The 23,573-nt window shown below is 39.4% G+C and overlaps 2 protein-coding genes across 23 annotated transcripts in view; one reads left to right on the plus strand and one right to left on the minus strand.

The window, feature by feature from the left end:
- The window catches only part of NXPH1 (neurexophilin 1), a 428,911-nt gene extending 414,520 nt beyond the window's left edge, over positions 1-14,391 (minus strand). Inside the window, exons 1-5 of one of the 7 annotated variants that reach the window (XM_053220330.1) lie at positions 14,161-14,388; positions 13,110-13,204; positions 11,363-11,508; positions 9,186-9,228; positions 1,265-1,430 (exon numbers count right to left, since the gene is read on the minus strand). The gene's annotated coding sequence lies outside the window, so the exon portion shown is untranslated. Of the gene's footprint in view, positions 1-1,264; positions 1,431-3,063; positions 3,160-7,021; positions 7,608-9,185; positions 9,229-11,362; positions 11,509-13,088 lie in introns of those variants that run through there. The other 6 variants (XM_053220331.1, XM_053220329.1, XR_001429443.3 and 3 more) reach the window with 6 other exon arrangements.
- ICA1 (islet cell autoantigen 1) overlaps positions 13,214-23,573 on the plus strand; it is a 148,699-nt gene continuing 138,339 nt past the window's right edge. For 2 of the 16 annotated variants that reach the window (XM_027071954.2, XM_053220322.1), the window contains exon 1: positions 13,214-13,352. Coding sequence is in view for 1 of the 16 variants with exons in the window: in XM_053220320.1 (XP_053076295.1) it covers positions 13,645-13,707 (63 nt within the window). In the remaining 15 variants the exon portion in view is untranslated. Of the gene's footprint in view, positions 13,353-13,513; positions 13,708-15,577; positions 15,622-23,573 lie in introns of those variants that run through there. The other 14 variants (XM_027071956.2, XM_053220323.1, XM_053220324.1 and 11 more) reach the window with 11 other exon arrangements.

Consider the following 23,573-nt stretch of genomic DNA (forward strand, 5'->3'; position numbering starts at 1 on the left):
TGGATTCAAATGTTTTTTAAGCTATTCTAAAATTGTTTTCTGCTCTACATGATGAAGAGATATTTCTAACATTGAAAAAAGTAGAACATTTATGACTAAATCTAGTAGATAGAACAGAAGGCCTAAACAGAAATAACAAACTCACCATGGTTAGCAACAAGTCATTAGAATGATGTGTTGATCTTGATAAACCTACAGAAGCTAGAGTCCCACTCAGACCTACTGAATCAAAATCTTTGGGGATAAACCCAACCCAAGAAAGATTCTGATTTGCAGTGAGAGCTGAGAACCACTGCTTTAAACCAGGACCCCAGATAGACTACTGCCACCTGATGGGAATGTACCTAAATTCTAAGGACAGCTTTTTGAATGATGGTTTCCTTTGCAAGGTGAATCTACCAAACTAAACTATTGAACTGGCAATCACAGTCACAAGCATAAAAAAGTGGTATACAGAAAATATAAAAGTTCTTATCTGCAAATTTGTTAACCTTTATTCAAAATACTTAGGAGCCAAAAAAATGCTTTGAAGCCTTAAATATAATGAATTGGGTATATATAGTGTTTTATCATTTATAAGATATATTCACATGCATTAATTAGATTAATTCCTAATAACATTTTAGAATGAGAGTTATTGTCTATAGAGGCTTAGAGAGGGTAACTGATTAGTCTAGTGGTTCCCAAACTTGTGTGCATGTTGGGAAATAAATACTAATTTACTAGTATATATGAGTCAAAAAATACTAATGCCTGTGTCACAGCCTGAGAGAATGAGATTTAATTTGTCTTGGGTATGACCCAGATTTTGGCATTTTTAAAAGAGCCCCTGTGAATCTAATTTGCAGACGAATTTGGGAAAACACTGTACTAGCCCCAAACCACTCAGATGGTAATTAACAAGATTGGAGTTTAGGCATTTTAATGTCAAGTTAATGCTCATGGAATTGTATCTGGCATAAAGATCAAAGACAATAAAGACATAAAGATCAAAGATCAAAGACCTCAGCTAAGACTTAACCTCAACTAAGACTATTGAATTTCTCAATAAGGCAGTTTCCAAATTTATCTGGCCATAAGAGTCACTAAGTTGAGTTTAAACATCAAGATTCTTAGGACCTTCCACAGAATTTTCTGATGCCATAGATTTGGAAAGGTCCTGGAGAATGTGCACATTTCCCAAGTTTGTCTTAGTCTGTTTGGGCTGCTACAACAGAATACCATAGACTGGGAGGCTTATAAACAACAGAAATCTATTTCTCACAGTTCTGGAGGTGGAGGAGTCCAACGTCAAGGTCCTGGCAGGTTCAGTGTCTGGTGAGAGCCCGCCTTCTGGTTTGTAGACAGCTGTCTTCTGTGTCTTCACACAGAGAGGGAGTTCTCTGGGATGTTTTTTATAAGGACTCTGAATCAGCTCTCAAAGGCTTCACCTCGAAATATCACATTAAGAATTAGGCTTCAACTCATGAATTTGAGGGGACACAAATATTTACAGTTTATAGTACAAGTGCTTACGTGATGTGTAGGACAAAATAAGAGTGGGAAAAACTGTATTAAAGAATATTACACAGTATCAATATTATAAAATATTAGTATTGAATGTCAAAGTTAGGTATTAAAAATGGCTAAGAATTAATGGAGAGGCTTTAACAAAACGAAGCCAAGGGAAATAACTGGCCACTCCACCTTCAAAGGGTCCATTTGTATACAAGTCATCCATGAATTCAACAGATTTTCACAGAACACCTAAGATTGTACATCTGAGGCACACTGGCAGATGTGCTAAGGGACACACACATGAAGAAGGCAGAGTCCTTGCCATCAAGGTCTGACTGCCTGTGTACGTCTCTTGTGCAAAAATGCAAACTGCTTGAACTGGCTCTGGGTTTTCAGTCCAATAGTCTTTATTTTCCTAATTGAGACAATTTTCATTTCAGATTGCTTTAGGAAGCATTGAATAAGAACTCTTACAAGACAGTGTTGTGGTAGAAGTGGTAATAGTGAAAACAGGAGTGCCAGGAGTTACTGGACCCTCCCAACTGGGAGCTGAGGAACACCTTCAGGGCAAGTCTGGCCTTGGCACCTGGTGACAGTGGTCATTCTTGTGTGAATGCATCCAGGGGTGGGTGGGAGCGTTGATGTAGGGGGTATGAACAAGAGAGGACAAGCGGAAATCAATGTTGGCAGATGAGCAAGGCAAATTAGGACTGATAAAGGTGTTGAATTGCTTGATCAGGCATTTGATTTTGATGTAACCTTTGGAAGATTTTGTAGCTGGGAATGAAGCCAGACTATGATAATAGAGTTTAATTAACGTCATACTTAAAAAGTGTAATTCTAAGGCATAGGTTCTGTCTTCTCTTACCTTACACATCCACCCTCCCCATCCCAAGCCACCATAACCCACCAACCCACACAATCACACACCCACATCCACACACACACATGCACACACACCCAATTCTCAGGTTAGATGCAAAATTAAATACTTAAAACACTTATATTGTAACAATCTTAACTGACTTAGTATTGGTCTAAATATACAATCCTGGATGGAAAGAAATTTTTAATTTCCAGATAAGAAACAGCCAGAGTTGGAAAGGCAATGGAGATAAAACTGAGAAAAATGGACAGAACAGCTGAGAGACACTAGAAAAGAAACTGTAGTTTCTTGTTATGAATCATAAACCTTTAATGAACAGGGATTTAACGACTAATTGAAGACATGCAGCAAACTACTAGAAAGGAATTCAAAATAATTTTGAGGTTTTTAAGCCTGTAGAGATAAGTAAGAGAAAGAGCTCTGGAGGAAAAGATCTTTAATGTAAAGTCAATTCATGATCCTCCCTTTCCACTCAAATCTGAACAACCTCTGATCCCCCAGAGAAGTTACTAGAACCACTTCTAGCTTTCCAACTCCAAATGCCTATATGCATGTTTCCCATAACCAGCCCAAGATTGTCACCCAGCAATAAAGTCACTTGAAATATGAGGAAAAAAAGAAGAATTTGAGCCAGTGTATGCACCCCCCCCCACCCCAATCAGGAAGCAACCAAGCTTTACCTAAGCAATTCACCTTTGTCATGTGGCAGCAGCAAGGAGAAAGAAGGCATGGACTTCTATCTAGCACTTGGAAGAATCTCAAGGTTAGTCTAGAGATTGGAATAAAATATTAAATCAAAAAGGAATTTTAGAATACAAATCAGTGTTAGATAAACCAGTATTTCCAAATATTTTCAAATGTGAGAACCATTTTTTCTAATGTCAAAATTTAAATCATCCTAATTTTGCAAATTGTAAAATGCTATATGTACACTTCAAAAAAGCAAATATTACTAAAGAGTATAAGTGAAAACCCCCACCTCCAACTACATCCAAAAAGAGATCACTCCCTCGAGACAGCCTGTTAACATTTTAGTGAGTGTAAATATACAGTTAACATAAAATATTTACTTAAATAGAATCATATTTCACATGGTGTTGTGCAAGCAGCTATTTTCATTTAAAAATACCTTGATCTCTGCAGCCGCTCTGGAAAACAGTGTGGGGATTCCTCAAAAAATTAAAAATAGAACTACCCTATGACCCATCAATAGCACTACTAGGAATTTATTTAAAGGATACAGGAGTGCTGATTCATAGGGGCACATGCACCCCAATGTTTATAGCAGTGCTTTCAACCACAGCCAAATTATGGAAAGAGCCTAAATATCCATCAACTGAAGAATGGATAAAGAAAATGTGGTTTATATATACAATGGAATACTACTTGGCAATGCGAAAGAATGAAATCCTACCATGTGCAGCAACATGGATGAAATTGGAGGGTATTATGCTAAGTGAAATAAGTCAGCCAGAGAAGACAGATTTCATATGTTTTCACTCATATGTGGATCTTGAGAAACTTAACAGAAGACCATGGAGGAAAGGAAGGGGAAAAAATCATTTCAAACAGAGAGGGAAGGAGGCAAACCATAAGAGATTCTTAAACACAGAGAACTGAGGGTTGATGGAGGGTGTGGGGGAGAGAGGAAAATGGGTGATGGGCATTGAGGAGGGCACTTCTTGGGATGAGCACCAGGTATTGTATGTGAGCAATGAATCACGGGAATCTGCCCCCAAAACCAAGAGCACACTGTATACTCTGTATGTTAACCAACTTGAAAATAAATCATATTAAAAAAATACTTTGACCTCATTCTTTTTAATAGCTGTCAGCATTCCAATATGTAAATGTACTAAATGTATAATTAATTAACTAATCCTTCCTTTAGATGGACAATTTACTGCTTTCAGAATTTAACATTATAAACAGTGTTGTGATGCTCATCTTCATATGCTCACTTTTGTACACTCAACTAATAATTTCTTCAGAGAAAATATCCTAAAAGTGGAAATGCAGTGTCACAAAATATGCACAATTAATATATTGTATAAATTGCCAAACTGCCCCCCATTAAGGTGCATGAAATTTTGGTTTCTATCCTCTGTTTATGAGAGTATGTCAGTGTCCACTTCCCATATCCCTATCAAGCCTGAGCATTATCATGTCTGCCAGTATGATTGGTGAAAATGTTTTAAGTTGAAAAAAATTTATTGCAAATGAGTATATTTTTCATTTTTACTATTTTAATTTCTTCTTTTATGAATTGCTTGTCCCTGCCCTTTCAGTTGGAACATTTGTAAGGACTGTTCTTCAATATAAAAAAATTCCTAGATTATCCCCCACAAAATAGAAGTAATATATATAATATATATTGGTCAAGAAAATACATAATGCAAGGTTACTATTAAATCATTAATAAAGGGGCTTCTGATCACGATGGAATAATAGGGACCAGATTTATAGCCCCCTCTAAAATAACTAAAACAGACAAATGCCTCTCAAAATATTGGATATTAGGAAAAAACATTTATCTCTCCCTCCTTCCACCCAAGTCCCTGGCAACTGATTTTTTTTTTTTTTTTTTTTTTTTTTTTTTTTTTTTTTACTGTCCCCATAGTTTTGCCTTTTCCAAAATGTTATATAGCGGGAATCATACAGTGTGGCCTTTACGGACTGGTTTTTTTCATTTAGCAATATGCTTTTAAGGTTTATTCATGTCTTTTCATGTCTTGATAGCAATTTTTTTTAACACTGATTAATATTCTACTGTGTGGATGTACTACAGTTTGTTTATCCAGTCATCTATTGAAGGACATCTTAGTTGCTCTCAATTTGGGGCAATTGTGAATAAAGCTGCTATAAACATTCACGTGCAGGTTTTTGTGTGGACATGTTTTCAAATCATTTGGGTAAAGTAATTGTAAGAAAAGTAATTGTAGGAGTCTATGGTAAGAGTAAGTTTAGTTTTGTAAGAAACTACCAGAGTGTCTTCCAAAGTGGCTGTACCATCTTGCATTCCCACCAGCAATAAACGAGAATTCCTTTTGTTCCACATCCACTCCAATATTTGATGTTTTCAATGTTTTGGATTTTAGACATTCTAATAGATGTGCAGTGATATCTCATTGTTTAAATTTGCAATTTCTTAATTACATAGGATATTCAGCATCCTTTTAAAATGCTTATTTGGCATCTGTATATCATCTTTGGTGAGGAGTCTGTTCAAAATTTTTGCCCATTTATTGAGTTATTCATTTTCTTATTGTTGAATTTTAACATTTCTTTGGTATATTTTGGAAAAGACTGTTATCAGATTTTTTTTTAATTTTTCAAAAATTTACATCCAAGTTAGTTAGCATGTAGTGCAATAGTGATTTCAGGAGTAGAATACAGGGATTCAAACCCTACATATAACACCCAGTGCTCATCCCAACAAGTGTCTTCCTCAATGCCCCTTAACTATTTAGCCACCCTCCAACTCACAACCCCTCCAGAAACCCTGTTTCTTCTCTATATTTGAGAGTCTCGTGTTTTGTCCCCCTCCCTATTTTTATATTATTTTTGCTTCCCTTCTCCTATGTTCATCTATATTGTATCTTAAATTCCACATGAGTGAAGTCATATGATATTTGTCTTTTTCTAATTTCACTTAGCATAATACCCTCTAGTTCCATCCACGTTGTTGCAAATGGCAAGATTTCATTCTTTTTGATTGCCGAATAATACTCCATTGTATATACATAGGATATCTTCTTTATCCATTCATCTGTCAGTGGACACTCGAGCTCTTTCCATACTTTGGCTATTGTTGATAGCATCGCTATAAACATTGAGGTGCATGTGTCTCTTCGAAACAGCACACCTGTATTCTTTGGATAAATACCTAGTAGTGCAATTGCTGGGTTGTAGGGTAGTTCTATTTTTAGTTTTCTGAGGAAGCTCCATACTGTTTTCCAGAGTGGCTGCACAAGCTTGCATTCCCACCAACAATGCAAAAGAGATCCTCTTTCTCCACATCCTCGCCAACATCTGTTGTTGCTTGAGTTGTTAATTTTAGACATTCCGACTGGTGTGAGGTGGTATATCATTGTGGTTTTGATTTGTATTTCCTTGATGATGGTGATACTGAGCATTTTTTCATGTGTCTGTTAGCCATGTGGACACCTTCTTTTGAAAAGTGTATATTCATGTCTTTTGCCCATTTTTTCACTGGATTATTTGTGTTTTGGGTGGTGAGTTTGATAAGTTCTTTATAGTTTTATTTTTTTAAACATTTATTTATTTTTGAGAGACAGAGCTTGTGCAGGGTAAGGGAACAGAGAGAGGGAGACACAGAATCCAAAGCAGGGTCCATACTCAGAGCTGTCAGCACAGATCCCAAGGTGGAGCTCGAACTCAGGAACCATGAGATCGTGACCTCAGCCGAAGTCAGATGCCTAATCGACTGAGGCACACAGGTGCGCCTATCAGATGTTCTCTGAAAATATTTTCTCCTAGTGTGTGGTTTGTCTTCTCATTCTCTTGACAGTGTATTTAGCAGAAATGTTTGAGGTTAATGAAGTCCAATTTGCCCATTTTTAGATTTTTTTTATTTTTTAATATATGAAATTTATTGTCAAATTGGTTTCCATACTTTTTTTTAATATATGAAATTTATTGTCAAGTTGGTTTCCATACAACCCCATTTTTTTCTTTTATGGATTGTGCCTTTAGTGTTTTATCGAAGAAGTCATCACCATACCTGAGGTTGTTTAAATTTTTTCCTACATTATCTTCTAGAGAGTTTATAGTTTTGTGTTTTATATTTGGGTTTTTCATCCACTTTGAGTTAATGTTTGTGAAAGATAGAAGGTCTGTGTCTAGATGCATTTTTTGGCATGTAGATGTCCAGTTGTTCCAACAGCATTTGTTGAAAAGACTATGTTTTTCTCCATTGAATTGCCTTTATTTCTTTATCAAAGTTTAGATGACTATATTTGCAGGTCTCTACTTCTGGGTTCTCTATTCTGCTCCATTGTTCCAGTTGTCTATTCTTTTGCCAGTATCACACTACCTTGATTACTGTAGCTACACAGTAAGTTTTGAAGTCAGGTAGTGTCAGTCCTTTGACTTTGTTTCTCTCCTTCAATATTGTGTTGGTTATTCTGGGTATGGTTGAAGTTTTTCACAGTTCGAATTAAACAAGAAACCCACAGCACTGAGAAGCTCAACAAACCGAAAACTATAAGAAAAAAAACAATACCAAGGACATCGTAATCAAGTTTTGTAAAACTAGTTATAAGGGAAAATAATGTTAAAAAGTGGCCAAAAATAAGACACAGAGGACCAAAGATAAAGATGACAGATTTTATGCCTGAAACAATATAAGCTAGAACACAACATAGCAACATCTTTAAAGTACTGAAGAAAAAAATGTCAACTGGCATTCTTTACCAGTGAAAAAGTACTTCAAAAACAAAGGTGAAATAGACTTTTTCAAATGAACAAAGCTAAAAGATTCATTACCTGCATTTCAAGAAATTCACTAATTTTGAAAAACTTTTGTTTTATAATCACATAATATGTATTTCAAAAATCACAATTTTTATTTCTGAAGCAGGTGTTTTGTCTGCAGATGTTACTGGTTAAAGATCCATATCCCTTTGTATTAACACCAAATACATTAACATCCTTTGTATTAACACCAAAGGCCCTCAAATTGAGGTCCTGTGACCCACAGATTGAGAAACATTGTTTTAGAATATAAACTTCATGGAAAATGAAGATCTAATCCAACATCATGGAGTAGACGAATTTATTAGGATAAAGGCTGGGTTGTAATAATATCGAAGAAACATAGTGGCTTAAAAAATACTGGACTTTATTTCCTTCTCATAAAATAACCCATGCAGGAGGACCAGGGCAGTGTGGCAGATCAAGTGGTCAGGAATCCAAGTTTCTTGCTGTCACCAATATACTGCCCTCACCTTCATGGCCAAAGGTGATCCAACCAGTAAGAAAGGGGCAAGATAAAGGTGAGGGTGTGTTTCTTTCAACAGCATGACCCAAAAGTTACATATGTGTCTTTCAGTCATATTCTATTGGCTAAAGCCTGGTCACATGACCACACCTTGAAGCCAGGGAAGCTAGAAAATATAGTCTACAACTGGGCAACAATGTATACTCAGCTGAAATTTATATTACTGTGGGTGTGGGGAGAAAAAATACTGGGAAACGATTAACAATCTCTGCTAAAGTAAGTTAGTGACAGAGTTAAAACTAGAAGAGGAAAAGTGCATCTGATTGGGAGTTAGGAAATATGGTTTATAGTCCTAAATCAGCCTCTTAACCTCATGATTAAACCAAACGTTTAGTCCATGCTTCACCTGAATTACCTTTATTATCTGTACCAGGGTTCTTAGTGATTCTTTTAAATTGTCCCTCTGGCGAGGAGGAGAAGACCAAAGACCTAGAAAGTTCCATCCTATTCTTTCAGGTAAATCCTATTCCTTACCAGACAGTGACCCTTTAAGGGGTCATTAGCCCTATGTCTGCCTTGGGGGACATAGTCTCACGTATGAGACCAGAGGCAGAGCTCTGAACCCTGGGCTGAGGTTTGCCCCAACTACAACATAGTTCCTAGTCAAAAGCAGAATTATACCAGAAGATACATGACAGACAAAATAGTGGATAAGATGTCCCATTTGATGTTATCATCAGCATTATTCTTGCATAAGTTCCAATGGATGATACTGGGAGTGAAGAGGCAGGGTGTTATTTACCCAAAAATCTAAGCTAGTATGGGAATGAAAATAATTACCTTTCTCTTCGGTGTAAAATAAATCCCCTCTCTTCATTGAAGCCTTAATTTTGAAGGGAAAGGAAGTTAATTTTAATTAACAAAAGTTAATGCTATTAATTAAACATTTGTTCTATTTTCACACGTGCATGCAAATTTGCTTGAAGACATAACTAGCTCTACTGAGAGTATAAAAGCTTTATTTTGCTATGAAAGAGCACAAATGGTGATAAAAATTAAACCAAAATTGGTCAAGATACTTAGTTGAGTACATCTAATTCCTCTTTAAGTATTACACAATACAGGGAATAAATGATTTCATTTTTGCCAATAAAATTTAGTTTAAGTTAAATTTCTATCACCAATAAAATCAGACAGTAAGTTTGATAATAAATTTTTTTAATGTTTATTTATTTTTTAAAGAGAGAGAGAGAGCGCGCGCGCGCGCGTGCACGAGTGGGGAAAGGGCAGAGAGAGAGAGGGAGACACAATCCGAAGCAGACTCCAGACTCCAAGCTGTCAGCACAGAGTTCGATGTGGGGCTCGAACTCATGAACTGCAAGATCATGACCCAAGCTGAAGTTGGATGCTCAACCAACTGAGCCACCCAGGCGCCCCAGTAATAATTTTTAAAACATCAGTTTTTCCTAAACTTATTCTTACAGATTATCTAACTTTAATCTCCCAGCAACTCCAGGAGAAGTGATTTTTGTCTTATTAATGACTTGAGCTTTGAAGAGATTTATATGTATAGCTCTTATTATTATTATTATTGATAAAAACAGTAGCTTAAGCTCTATCTTAGCATCTGACTCTAAAACAGGTACCATAAGTATATATGATGCTGTCAAAGATGAGTCAGAAAATAAAAGGAGAAGTAGGAAACTATAATTATCTGTCCAGATGAGTGGTAAGGCACTCATTTGCATTATGGTTCCCAAAAGGAAGAAAGGCATTCTGCCCTATTTGCTCATGTTGGCTGAAAGCATAAGGGGCACTCAGAACATTAAAAATACAACCTAAAAATATACATCAACAGTCCACTCAAATATACTGTATTATATGTAGATTAACAGTTTGTATACATACATTCATACATACACTTATACAAGTGTATGCCCTAAATGATCGTTAGTCTACTTCCTGTCTCTGTAGATTTCCCTACCCTAGACTTTTGCAAAAATGGAATCATATAATATATGGACTTTTGTGGCTGGCTTTCTTCAATTAGCATGTTTTCAAGGTTCATCCCAGTTACAGCATGTACCAGTATTTCATTCCTTTTCATGGCCCAATCATATTCCATTATACAGATATAATACATTTTGTTTCCCATTCATCCACTGATGCACAATTGGATTGTTTCCACCTTTTGACTATTTTGAGTAATGCTTCTGTAGACATTTGTGTGCAAGTTTTTGTGTGGACAGAGGCCTTCATTTCTCTTGGAAAGATACACCTTGGAGTAGCATTGCTGGGCCATCTGGTAACTCTATGCTTAATCATTTGAGGAACTGCTAGATGGTTTCCTACAGCAACTGCAACATTTTACATTCCCACCAGCAACACATGAAGGTTTCTACTTCTCCACATCCTTGCCTGGATTTTACCTTTAAGCAATATTGCTTTGCTTTGAATGATGAAATAAAAGGAGAGGAGGTCAAAACCCTGATGATCCATCAGAGGCCACACCAACTCCAGACTACTTTCCAATTTCCTTAATGTGAGAAAAAATAAACCTTTACCTCATTCAATCCACTCCTACTCTGGGTCTCTGTTAATGACAGCCTAACACAATTCCTAATTCATGTGGTTCTATTAGCACATCTTGAACCTTGGAACCTCTCAAAAAATCATTAAATTGAATACGTATTTATTTATTCTGTGGAAAAGTTTTTTTGTCATCCTGTTACACTCTTCAAAATGTATATTACTGTATAATTTTTCTTAATTTCAGATCCCATCATTCAATAGCCATTCTCTTTTTAGAAATTGTTTCAGGTACTTTGTAAGACTGAAACAACTGGATATCCAGAAACAAATGGAAGTTTATAGATGGAGCAATTTTTTTTTTTTTTTAATGAGAAGGAAAAACCCTCATTGTGGTGATATAGAATGAGCATGAGTTTATGATTTCCTTTCTGAAATATCCTAATGTTAGGACAACAATAATGATAAAAAGTCATTTAAAGATTTACCTTAAACTCTCTGGGAGCCCAAGGAATTTCAGTGCCATGCTGACCTGATACTGCTTGTAGAACATATTTGTTCACCTTAAGACACTGTCTTCAAAGCCACTTTTCGCTTGCATTGTTTGAGTCACCGCCCAAGTTTTCACCTTGGCCTTTAGAGAAGTAAAAGAAACCTGAGTAATTAGTTACATAAATCAGCTTTTGTACTCATTTCCTCCAAAGCTTGTGTTCCAATTATCTGCATTTTGAGAAGATACTGCGAATACACTATCAACCTGTGTTCTACTGGCTTTCTTGTAACAAATTTAAGTATCTTCCACAAAGCCAGCCTTTGATAAATAGGGTTTCTAATACATTTTCATGTAACTAGTAAATCACCACTGGTGGAAAGGAGAACATTAGGGAGTCAGGAAATTTTGTGATCTATTTCCCAGTGTTTCAAACAACTGATTGATATTCACCCAACATCCATGGAGCACCTACTATGTTAGAAATAGCACTTTATTCTGTTAGAGATAATATTTTTTAAAATTCCAAATAATGTTTTTACACATTAATGGTCCTTAGAATTAAATATTTTAAGACAAAACATCTTAATTGTCTTGCCTTCACAAAGAAGCCTTTGTTTCTTATTTTAAAGGGTTTTGTGTTTTTTTTTCCTTCGTACAAACAGCAAAAATAATTTGGTCTGTGTTGTTAATGGGTTACTTTGAGTGCTTCTTATAAAAGCCAAATATATAGGAACTATGTTTTTCTCTTCCAAAGTTCCTCTTGAATTTCAGCTTTTCAACAATTTGCTATTTTGTAGATCATATTAATTCAGTACTTATTTGTAAACATTTATTAAGGATTTGATGTTTTCTCGGCTTTGTATTTTGTGACATACTAGAACGAACTCAAATCTGTCTATGACAAACAGAATCCCTGAAGAATATATCCAAAGAATAATGTCAACTTTTAAGGTTATATAAATTTATGGAGCTGTACCATTTTACTATTTAAATGTTAACATCACCTATACTTTTTTCTCCATCTACCTTGGTTAGGCACCTTTCTATCCTAAGATTAAGCTAAACCTCTCATGCATGGTTCAGAAAACCCTGGCTTCAACTCCCTGCTGAATATGCTATGAGCTGAACGCCTTAAAGGCACTCTGGGCAGTGTCTTCATCTGTACATAGGGATAATAACTCCACCTACAGCATCGGGTTACAGCAAGGATTAAAGGTAAAGTATACAGCATATGCCTGACACATAGTAGCCTGTTCATATTAGCTGTGCATCATTAGTCAGTAACCATCTTCCATTCCATTGTTAAATTGTTTCAACCAGTGACTACTCTATGGACTTAGTTATAAATATATAACATAACCAGGGATTGAGTCATACATAACACATTGGGATTGCTTTTTAGCATAATTTTAGGAAGCACCTATTGCAACACCTTCTCTTTGTGTGATCAACGCAGGGTACTCTAAAGACAAGAGCTTGTTTTTTTTTTTTTCTTGATAAGATGAAATTACTATAAATAAATAAATAAATAAATAAATACATACATACATACATACATATATATATATATACACACACATATACATACACAGTTGTTTTTTTTTTTTCACATAGCCTTTCTCCTTTAAGCTCAAAGTTGATTTCCAGATAAAGGCCCCTGTAACTTTTCTTGGCATTGAAGTCATTTAGTCTCCTGTTTTCTAAAGCCACACGAGTCTTACGTGGAAGCGAGTAGGACGCACCATGCACAGCGCAGAGGGAACCCTGGGGCGTTCGCTGCGGCTCCCACCTGTAGGCCAGGTCATTGTGACGTAAACGCTATGGACACGTGGAACACCTGCGGGAGAGCAGGGGTGGGGTCACCCAGAGCGGTAGATCCGAGCGGGGGATACCCCAGGAGATGGGGGGGGGGGTCGAGGAAAGTCCCCAGGGAGGAGAGAGAGAGGGAGGTTCACCCCCCTCATCCCGGACCCGCCCCCCAAGAGGTGAGGCCTTCGCCCCCTCACTCCTCCGGATGCCAGGGTCCTGCTGGGAGGGGTCGCCCTGCCGGGCGTCTCCCGAGGAGAGAGGAAGGGAGGGGAGGCGAGGCGGCGGCGCCCAGGGCGCCGGCGTTCGCTGGGAGGCGAGGCCGCCCGCTCCCCCCCGGCCGCTGCGCTGCGCTGCGGCGCGCACGGGCTCCGCCGGCTGCTATTCCGGCTGGCGGCGACCGCCGCAGGAAGGGCCGGTTCCTGCGCTCCCCCCGCCCCTTCCCTCGCCTTCTGCTGACGCTGACGTCGGATGAGGGAGCTGGAGGGACGCTCCGACCGCGGCCAGGAGGCTCTCGGGGGCCGGGGCTCCGAGGTACCTGCCGTCCGGGGTCGGGGCGGGGGCGCGCCGGGCGGGCTGCAGGCTGCAGCGGGAGACGCCCGGCAGCCGCGGAGGTCGGGGCGCCAGCCTGGGGCCGCCAACTGTGCCCTCCGCGGGCGGCGGGTGACAGGCGGGTCGCCTCCTCCAGTCCCTGGTCCGCGTGTGGGAACCGCTACAGCCCCTACCCCTCCCCCGCCTCCTCCCTCGGGCCTGGGCAGGTCTGGAGGATGCGCGCGCCATGAGAGCGTGCGTCAATCCCGGGGGAGCGGGAGGGAAGCGTTCGGGGCGCGGGCCGCATCTCCTGCCCCAGCGCCCGCGGCACCCCCACCCACCCCAGCCCACTCCACCCACGCCGTGCCTCGCCTTCCCAGCAGCTGCGGCCCCGGGACCCCGAGGTCCCTTCTGGGCAGGGACTTGCGTCTAGGGCTGACTTGTTGACAAGTTCACCTGCCGCGGCGCCTGGTGTTTGCTTTTCTCTTCGCCCTATTGCCCATCTTTGGCGGAGGTGGCAGGGAGCAGATGGGTGCCTCTTTATAACCACTAGTGCCAGAAGGCCTGAGCTTGGTCTCCAGCGGGTGAGGTGCTCACCAGCCTTGGACCCGACTGGACCACGAGTCCCTAAGTGGGCCAGGTCCGTGCAAACCCTGGCGCGCCCGGTTTCCTTAGGTTGCTACTGGCGCCGCCTTTCCTGCCCTCGGGCTATTGCAGCTCCTGCTTCCTCTAGAAGCGAACATATCCTGTTATTATGTCTGCCTGTGCCCAGAGGCCCCCTTCCCTTCCTTTTCCACTTTTTTTTTTTTTTACTTGTTGTGTCCCCAAGTCCCCTCAGCTTCTCCTTGGGGGTCTTAAAAGTACTGTGTCCTTTCGCTGGGGAAAGACATTAACTGCCTGGTTAAAGAGATTTGCAATTTAGGAAGAGAATCGGGTTCTTTTCTGTTTAGATAGCATTACAAAATCAGCACTAGAAAAGGTGCTAGGTAGCAACCTTAGAAACAGATCTGGTAACTTCATAAAAATCATTAGGGCCTGGAAAATGTATCACCAGCTGGTTTGAGAATGATATTGAATGTAGGAAGAAAGGCACCGAAGGCATTGGCCATTAAGATCTTATAAATTATGACTCATTGCAAACATGTTCCTGTCCAAACATCTCAGTAGTCTCTCCAGAAAAATCTCACATTGGTTTCTGTGGACCTTTGGTTTACATTTTCTGAGATCTGAACTGTTCCTGGGGTTTGGGAGTGAAATAAGAAATGCTTATAAACGAGATCAATGTTCCAGACTCAGTTTCTTAGCTTCTATTTAAATCACACACACCAGTCTAAAAATACTTTAAAGTGGGTTTCAAACCAGTTTGTTTTTAGGTTTCGGTCTTTATTTTTGAAACGTCATGTGTAGAGAATACAATAGGGGCAAAATCAGTTTATAATTCTTAATAGTTCAAATATCGCTGTCTGGTTTTAGATTACCGTGTATATAATTACAGGAGATGTGGCTTTTCAGTTGTATTATTTTGCATTATATAGGTAAACAGTTCTGTCATTAAAGACATGTGTTTGGAAAATGACAGTTACACAACCTGGGGTTTAAAAAACTGAGTGTGGATCCTCCCCCCATGGGTCATTAAATGGTAAAGGCACTGGATGGTAAATGCCTAGAGAGTTTAATTCATAGCTGTCTTTCCTCCATTTGGTACACTTGAGTATCTGATTTCTCTGAGCATCTTTATTGCTATGCATTTCTCTACATGTCAACCTTATGACAAATACAGAAGATTGTGTTATTCAAAAGAAAATCTTCAAGATTGCCGCACTTTCAGTATATTTGACTAAACAGTCCTCTTTTTTTTTTTCAGGTGCAGGCAGTTTTATCAGAGGCAGGGAAGTGTGGCAACCATGAAGTGACATGGTAGGGTCAACCTGAATTGCTGTGAAGTTCAGGGTTACAGAAGCCTCATATAAGAGAAGGTGCAAAAGTCGATAGGCCATAAGATCAGAAAGAACTTTTCCTTGTTATTGGTTGAGTTCCACAGCTAGAAGCCTGAGGGTAGGTGGCAACATTTAGGATTAGTGCACTGGTCACAGATGTCCTTTTTATTCCATCTGTATTATCAGATTTATGGGGACCATGGACAAAGATGCAATCTGCATGTTATTGTTCATAAGGTATTACAGATCACTAATTAATTAACCCTATCCCCATCCTCACCCCCTTCTGGAATCTGCCTTGGCAGAGCCTTGAACTCAAAGACTGATAGAGGAGAAAATGTTTTTTCCCATTTTTTCCCTAAGCTGTCACATTTTGTACCACAATCATACCTAGCTAGCATCATGGAGGATGTGCAGAGGGCACATAGGCTTTGAATCCCAAAAGAGCAGGATTGGAAGCCCAGCTGCAACCCCCAACTAGCCATGTGACTTTGAGCAAGTAACTTAGGCTCTCTATAGATGTCATATTTTCCTTATCTACAGAGCAAGAATATCGACCTTGTAGGGTTGTAGTCAGAATTAGAAATAATACATTTAAGTGCTTTGCACAGTAAATAGGACTCAAGTAATAGTGATTTATTCTTTTACATGCTAAACCTATGTGCTATCTGTGTCTGGAGAGGATGCTACTGCTCTTCTCCTGAGATAGGGAATGCGTTCCAATTTGGTTTTGAACAGTTCAAGTGTGTTGTAGCAATACTAAGGGCCTGGGCTTTCCGGAATACTCCCCGAGGCTGGGAGATTCAATCTGTGGTCCAGGAACAAAGCAAAGCTAATTTGTTCCAGTGGGAATAGATCTTCCAACCCCCTGCCACTCAAATGTGATCCATAGACCAGTAACATTGGCTTCCCCTGGGAGCTTGTTAGACATGCGGTATCTCAACCTGCCCTCCCCCCACCCCCCAGGCTCCCTGAATTCAAATCTGCATTTTAACAAGATCTCCAAGTGATTCATGTGTACATTAAAGCTTGAGAAGCATTGTCCTAACCTGGTATTTATCAAACTTTTGTGTCCGATAGGATCATTTGGGAACTTGTTAAATGTGGACTCCTCGCCTGGCTTCTCCCATCTGCTGTTAACACTTCATGTGGCTCTGATGCCACCACTCAGAAACACTGCTCTAAACTCTTCATCCAGCGTATTGCTCTAAAATGGGCTTCCAACCATTGTTTTAACAAAGCATTTTGGCAAACGATCTTTTTTTATATTCAACCCCTTTGAACTAAGTAGGTATTATAATCCCTCTTTATCTGATAGAAACTGAAGACTACAGGCATGATTTACCTAGAGAATGCATATGGTAGAACTGTCTTGAACCTCTATAAACCCTAGTTAACCATGTTTTCACTACTCCAACATCTAAATTGATACAGTAGATGTGTGTGTACGTATGTGTGTAAGTAATTTCAAATACTAATGAATCTCTCCAGGACAGGGCTGTACATAACAGCATTTTATAATGTTTTTAAACAAAGCCTTCCTTCTGTATGACTGTATGGACAGTCATACAGGATAGGATAACTGATTTTGAGTTTCATCCATAAAGTGAGGATGCTGTTGACCTGTCAGGATAATGCACAAAACATACAGCTCAGTGTCTGAGAAGTGGTAGTTCCTCAACTAATAGCAACTCCTTGTCCCAGTGTAAACCTAGTGAGACAGTGAGTTCATGAAGAGCTGAGAAAATGGCTTTGCTCATGATGAGAAGTCTTTTCTTGCTAGTGCAGATGGCCAAAGCAGGGAAGTGGGGTCACTACTCAACATTTGTTATGTGTATGCCATATGTTACACACTGTGCTAGTACTGGGAATCCCAAGTCAAGACCCAGACCCTGCCCTGCTCTGAAGGAGTTTACAGCCTAATAAGGGGGATAGAAGAGTCTGCTAATTACACTTAACCGTAAACAGGGAGGGGATGAAGCCCATGGCCAAGGCATCTTACCTGGATGATAGAGAGTGAGAGAACACACAAATATAGAAAACCTGAGAAATCCATGGAGGAGGTGACCCCTGAGTTAAACCTTAAAAAACCAATAGGAATTTGGCAGGTGAAAAAGGTTGAGTAGAGACAGAGAGTTCCCAACACAGTAAACAGGTTACAAAGAGAATACTGGCAAATAGTCCTCATGTCTGGAGCCTAGTGTATGTGTGTGTCCTTACTAGCTGAGTGACCTTGGGCAGTTTTGATCATCTGTGAGTTGACAGAATTAAATGAATTAATCAGGGTAAGCACAGGACTGGTTTCAGTTGTGTGCTGGATAGTTGTAGAGGTGGTGGAGGTGTTAGAAAATAGAGAACTGAGGGTAAAATGTCATTAGAATTAGAGAAAATTGAAGAAGTCAATTTTAGAATGCATTTAACAGAAAACAAGTAGAATTAAACGAGGATGACCGAAAAGGATACCTGAATGCAGTACCATACTGTGGGGTCAGAAACAAGAAGTACGTGTGTCCAGGGATGAATCACTGAGCATGTACATAATGGTATGTTGTCAACCCTGAGAGTCTAGATTTGGGAGTGGAAAGCTCCTGTTGTTCTAGTGGTGAGAGTATTGTACAAGGAGGGACTACAGAGCCCTGCAGCTACTTCCAGCACACCCATTAAAATCCATTCCATTACTTGCCACCATCATGATCTCTCACACCCACTTCTCTGTTCCTAGGATAGGGCATGAATGTTACACCAACGTCTGAAACCTGTTGGTACTTAGGAGAAATCTAGCCTTCTCTATGTGTTTCTAGAGAAGTGCATCCTAAGCCAGAGACCAAGGAGATAATTGTAATAAATGGTGCTTCCTCTTCTTTTTAAAAAAATTTTTTTTAATGTTTGTTTATTTGTGAGAGAAAGAAAGACAAAGCATGAGTGGGGCAGGGGCAGAGAATCTGAAGCAGGCTCCAGGCTCTGAGTTGTCAGCACAGAGCCGGATGGATGTGGGGCTCAAACTCACAGTCTGCGAGATCATGACCTGAGCTAAAGTTGGACGTTCAACCGACTGAGCCACCCAGGTGCCCCGGTGCTCCCTCTTCTTAGTGTTGAGAAGCCTGAAAGCCACTAGGAATCCATCATCAAGGTTTTCTTGTGCACAAGAACCATGATGGTAATGGATTTAGGACTAACACAGCACCTAAGTCTGCGACCAAGAGACATTGTTTTTATAGAAATGGAGCCCATTATCTAGTCTCTTTCATCTAGGAATTGAATGGAATGGTTAAAAACAGGAGCTTAGAGTCAAAAGCAAACCTAAGTTTATCAGTTATTGACTTTGGGCAAATTATTTTACCTTTCTAAGTGTTTTTTCTCACTTACAAAATGGGGTGGTATCCCCTCCATGGTGGCTGTGTCCACACATGAAATAATGGTGTGAAGTGTTTCACACATGTAAAGCACTCTGTGAATGGTAGCACATAATTGTTGCCCTTTGTTCAGCACATATTTTCTGAAGGCCTACTGTGTTTCAGTTACTGTGCTTTGTGTAAGAAGGTAAAGATGAACCCGTTAGGGTCCCTGCCCTCAAGGGACTTGCATTGGAGTGCCCGAAATGCAGACGTAATGAGCTCAGTGCAGGAAAGTGGGAGTGTGGGGTACCAGCAGCATGGGGCAGTTAAGGACTATAATCGAGGACAGGAGTGGGATGGCCCTGGGGGTGCAAGGGTGGGTGTTCAGTTAGGAAAGCCTTCACTGAGGTAGTGACATTTGAGGACAGGCTTGAAGTACACTGTAAGTTGCCAGTTGGACAAAGGAGGGGAAGACATTTTGAGGGAAAGGAACCTTCATAAAGCCTCCAAGAGGCATAGTGTATTCAGGAAAGCTCTAGTATTCTGAAATGGTCTGAAGGAATAGTTCTGTGTGGAGTGTAGTAAAATTTTTGAATTTTGCATTGGGGTTTTTTTGCTAAGAATTTTGGAATTTCTCTAGTGGCAAGAGAAAGCAATTAAAGCATTTGGAGTGGGAAGGCAGCATGATTAGATCTGCATGTTATAGTAGTAGTTCAGACCAGGGTATAAAAGATTGGAGTGGGCAGATTTAGGTATAGTGTTGCCTCTGAAGTCCTCGACTAAGTCCTGGCTGTCAACATAGAAAAGAGAAGACGCATTTAATAGCTTTTTAGGAAGGGGGCACCTGGGTGGCTCAGTTGGTTAAGCTCTGACTCTTGATTTCAGCTGAGGTCATGATCTCAGGGTTCATGAGGTTGAGCCCTGCTGTCAATGCAGAGCCTGCTTGGACTTCTCTCTCTGCCCCTCCCCTGCTCGCTCACTCTCTAAACAAGCAAACAAACTTTTTTTTTAAATAGCTTTTTAGGAGGTAGATTGGAGAGAACTTGGAGACTGGCTGCAAAAGATGAGAGAGAAGTCACATTTCCAGCTTAGACCATTTAGTGGGTTTTGTGCCGGTAATTAACATAGGGACCGCAGGCCAAAAGAACAATTTGGAGATGCACATGGAGAGAGATAAGTTCAGTTGTAGATGTGCTGAATCTGAAATGCCTGTGGGACATCCAGGTGAAGATTCCAATACAGAGATGGAAATTTAAACACCTCTCTAGAGTACCAGATCCATATTTCCATCTCCCTACTGCGACATCTGGAGAGGTGTTTAATTTTGATGTCATCGACATATACAGCTGTTGGTTGAAGCCACAGAAGTGGATTAAATCACCCAGAGAGGCAGGTAAAGTGCAAAAGAAGACAACCAAGGTTGGAACCTTCCAGATCACTGATCTATGAGATGTGGATACAGAGAAAGAGGAGCTAACAAAGAAATTAGAAAAGATTCAAAAGTGCGGAGTGTTTGCTGAGAAATCAAGGAAGGAGAGCTTAGCCAAAGGTCAAGTGAGATGAGCATTTAAATTGGGTTCCTAGTGAAAAACTTTCTGTAGCATGATAGAGAAGGGAACCAGACTATGTGGGCTTAGAAGAACTCAGTGAAGAGAAGGAAGATATGGTAACTGGAGGAAGAGGTTGAAGAATATGAGCTAAGGGCAGAAAGGGAGGTTGATTAACTTGAAGGGAAGGGATAATAGATGGGCAGGTACAGCAAAGATGGCTAATTGTTGACTGTTGCTGGAGTGTCTCTGTATGGCCTCATAGCATGGCATATCAGGGCTCCAAGAGGAATTCCTAGAGAGAGTACTCCAGCAAACACTGTGAAAGCTGCAGAGTGAAGCTGTGTCATACACAATGTTCAGCTTCCACATTGCTTTCTGGAACACTCCAGTCAACCATAGTAGCTAATTCTGTCTTCAGCTATCTGAGCAAGGTGAGAAAGGGCGGAGGGAGTGAGACCTGTCCCTTCCAGACAGAAAGAAGGAAACAGCAGTAGTTATAGTCATGATGCTGGATAGTTCCAAAGAAATGAGCAGTGGTGCAAGAAGAGTGGAGGCTATGAGAGGAGGTGCCTAGCACAATGCCAAGAGCTGTGATTCCCTACAGTGAATGAGGAGGGAGACTGGTCATCACTCTAGGGAGTTTTCTTCCACCTGCTGCTCCTTGAAGGCCAGGATTTGTATCTTTGTATCTAATGCTCCCTCCTCATTGTTGACATAGGCAGCACAGGCATCATTGTGAAGTAGGTAAACTTTGCATTGGTGCCACACCACTCCCTCCTTTCTGCTTCCTGCTTCTCTTTTCTCTGCACTCCTGACTTGGACCTGTGCCCCTTTGACTACTTCCTGGTTATTCCACCTACACTACCAGGTATATGCTCATGGCCCTGTCTTTTCTGATCCTCATCAAAAACAAAAAACAGTTTTGTGCCTTATTCACTCTGGGTGTTTCTGCTATTTAATCCTGTAAGTTTTCTCCCTAAGAAACTAGAGAGAATCTGGAAAAGAGATCTTTGACTAGTTCTCGCCATCAGCTAGATGACCCAGTGTAGGCAAGGGGGGCTCTGTTGGTTGTGACATATGAAAATACAGAACTTCTTTTCTGTCTGCTTCTCTTTGCTCCTGACTTTTATTTTAAGGCCCCATTGCTTCTCCCCCCTCCCCTACCTGGGCTGCCTTCATCCCTTGCTCTGAAGCCAGCCCAAACCCAAACATGAGTTAGCAGCTGCAACCTTACTAAGAAAAGTCCTTGAATACATGTCATTTCCAGAGAAAGGAGCTGTGGTAGTTTGTTTACAGAACCTGTGCATAGCATAGACATTTTTAAACTACTTGCTGGTGTGTGCGTATTTCGGTAATTTAAGACTAACAAAAAAGGTTTACTCTGTGCCTTGGAAATTTTGTTCAGCCCTGAGCCTCAGTTCTTTCCCCCTGCGAAAACAGGAAATTATACTAAATGATCTATAAATTCTTCCTAGCTTTCAGTGATCCTGTGAAAACATAAGAAATTATTTGATCATCTCTATGCTGTACTTCACCTTATAAATTTAATGTTAAATAATGAGGTTTGTAAACATTAATGTCTCCCTAATTACTCCAGTTGCTGACATTATGCCTGTGTGTAATTTCGTAGAGTTGTGGTCACTACATTCACATACTTCCATCATGCCTGTAATATTATTAACCATTCATATATTTCTATATATTTGTATATGAATTATATAATTTATTTCATTTGTAAATATGTATATACACTTTATATTTGTAGGTATATATTTATGTGGCATATGTATATATACACGTAGAGAGAGAGAGAGACTTTATCTTTTCATTTTTGAATTTTTTTTGATGGTCTTATAGTAGTTTATCTACTTTTTATTTCCATGAATCTGATTTGAAACTCTTAGTACATTTTATACATAGATTTGGACCTTTTTAAAGCAATTTATTATGAAAATTGGATGCAGTCATTATGTAGGTCATTTAAAAAGACTGTATAAACGTGTGTCTGTATACACACATCTACAGTCTTTGTATATATACATATATATTTAAATATATGAAATTTTATTTTTGTAATGACATTTCTGACAATAATTATCAGAACTTCTAGGGAGAAAGAACTATTTAAAGGTATTTGTATCTGTACAGAATGTTGGTGACTTGAATTATGAAATTAATTTCTCTTTGCTAATTTGCTCAATGTCTTAGACCAAGGATGTATGCGAAAATATAATGGCAGCCACATATGCAATTTAAAAAGTACTAGTTGACACGTTTAAAAAACTAAAAGAGAACAGGTGAAATTAGATAATATATTTTATTTTATTTATTTTTTGATTTTTTTAATATGAAATTTATTGTCGAATTGGTTTCCATGCAACACCCAGTGCTCATCCCAACAGGTGCCCTCCTCAATGCCCATCATCCACTTTCCCCTCCATCCCACCCCCCATCAACCCTCAGTTTATTCTCAGTTTTTAAGAGTCTCTTATGGTTTGGCTCCCTCCCTCTCTAACTTTTTTTTCCCCTTCCCCTCCCCCATAGTCTTCTGTTAAGTTTCTCAGGATCCACATAGGAGTGAAAACATATGGTATCTGTCTTTCTCTGTATGACTTATTTCACTTAGCATGACACTCTCCAGTTCCATCCACGTTGCAACAAAAGGCCACATTTCATTCTTTCTCATTGCCTAGTAGTATTCCATTGTATATATAAACCACAACTTCTTTATCCATACATCAGTTGATGGACATTTAGGCTCTTTCCATAATTTGGCTAAATATATTTTATTTAACCCAATATATTCAAAGTATCATTTTAACATAAAATACAAAAATACACATATAACATATAAAATATAATTAAATATAAAATAGAATGTATAAGTAGGTATTTACATATAATGTTTTGATATAGCTTTTATCAAAAATATGAATATATACAAATGTGTTGATATAAAATATATATACTTTATATAAATATTAAATATAAATAAAATGTACATTTATCAGTGAGCCATTTTACCGTTTGGGGGGATATACTAAGTC

Source organism: Acinonyx jubatus, chromosome A2 (assembly GCF_027475565.1).
Source record: "Acinonyx jubatus isolate Ajub_Pintada_27869175 chromosome A2, VMU_Ajub_asm_v1.0, whole genome shotgun sequence".
NCBI classification, from domain to species: domain Eukaryota; kingdom Metazoa; phylum Chordata; class Mammalia; order Carnivora; family Felidae; genus Acinonyx; species Acinonyx jubatus.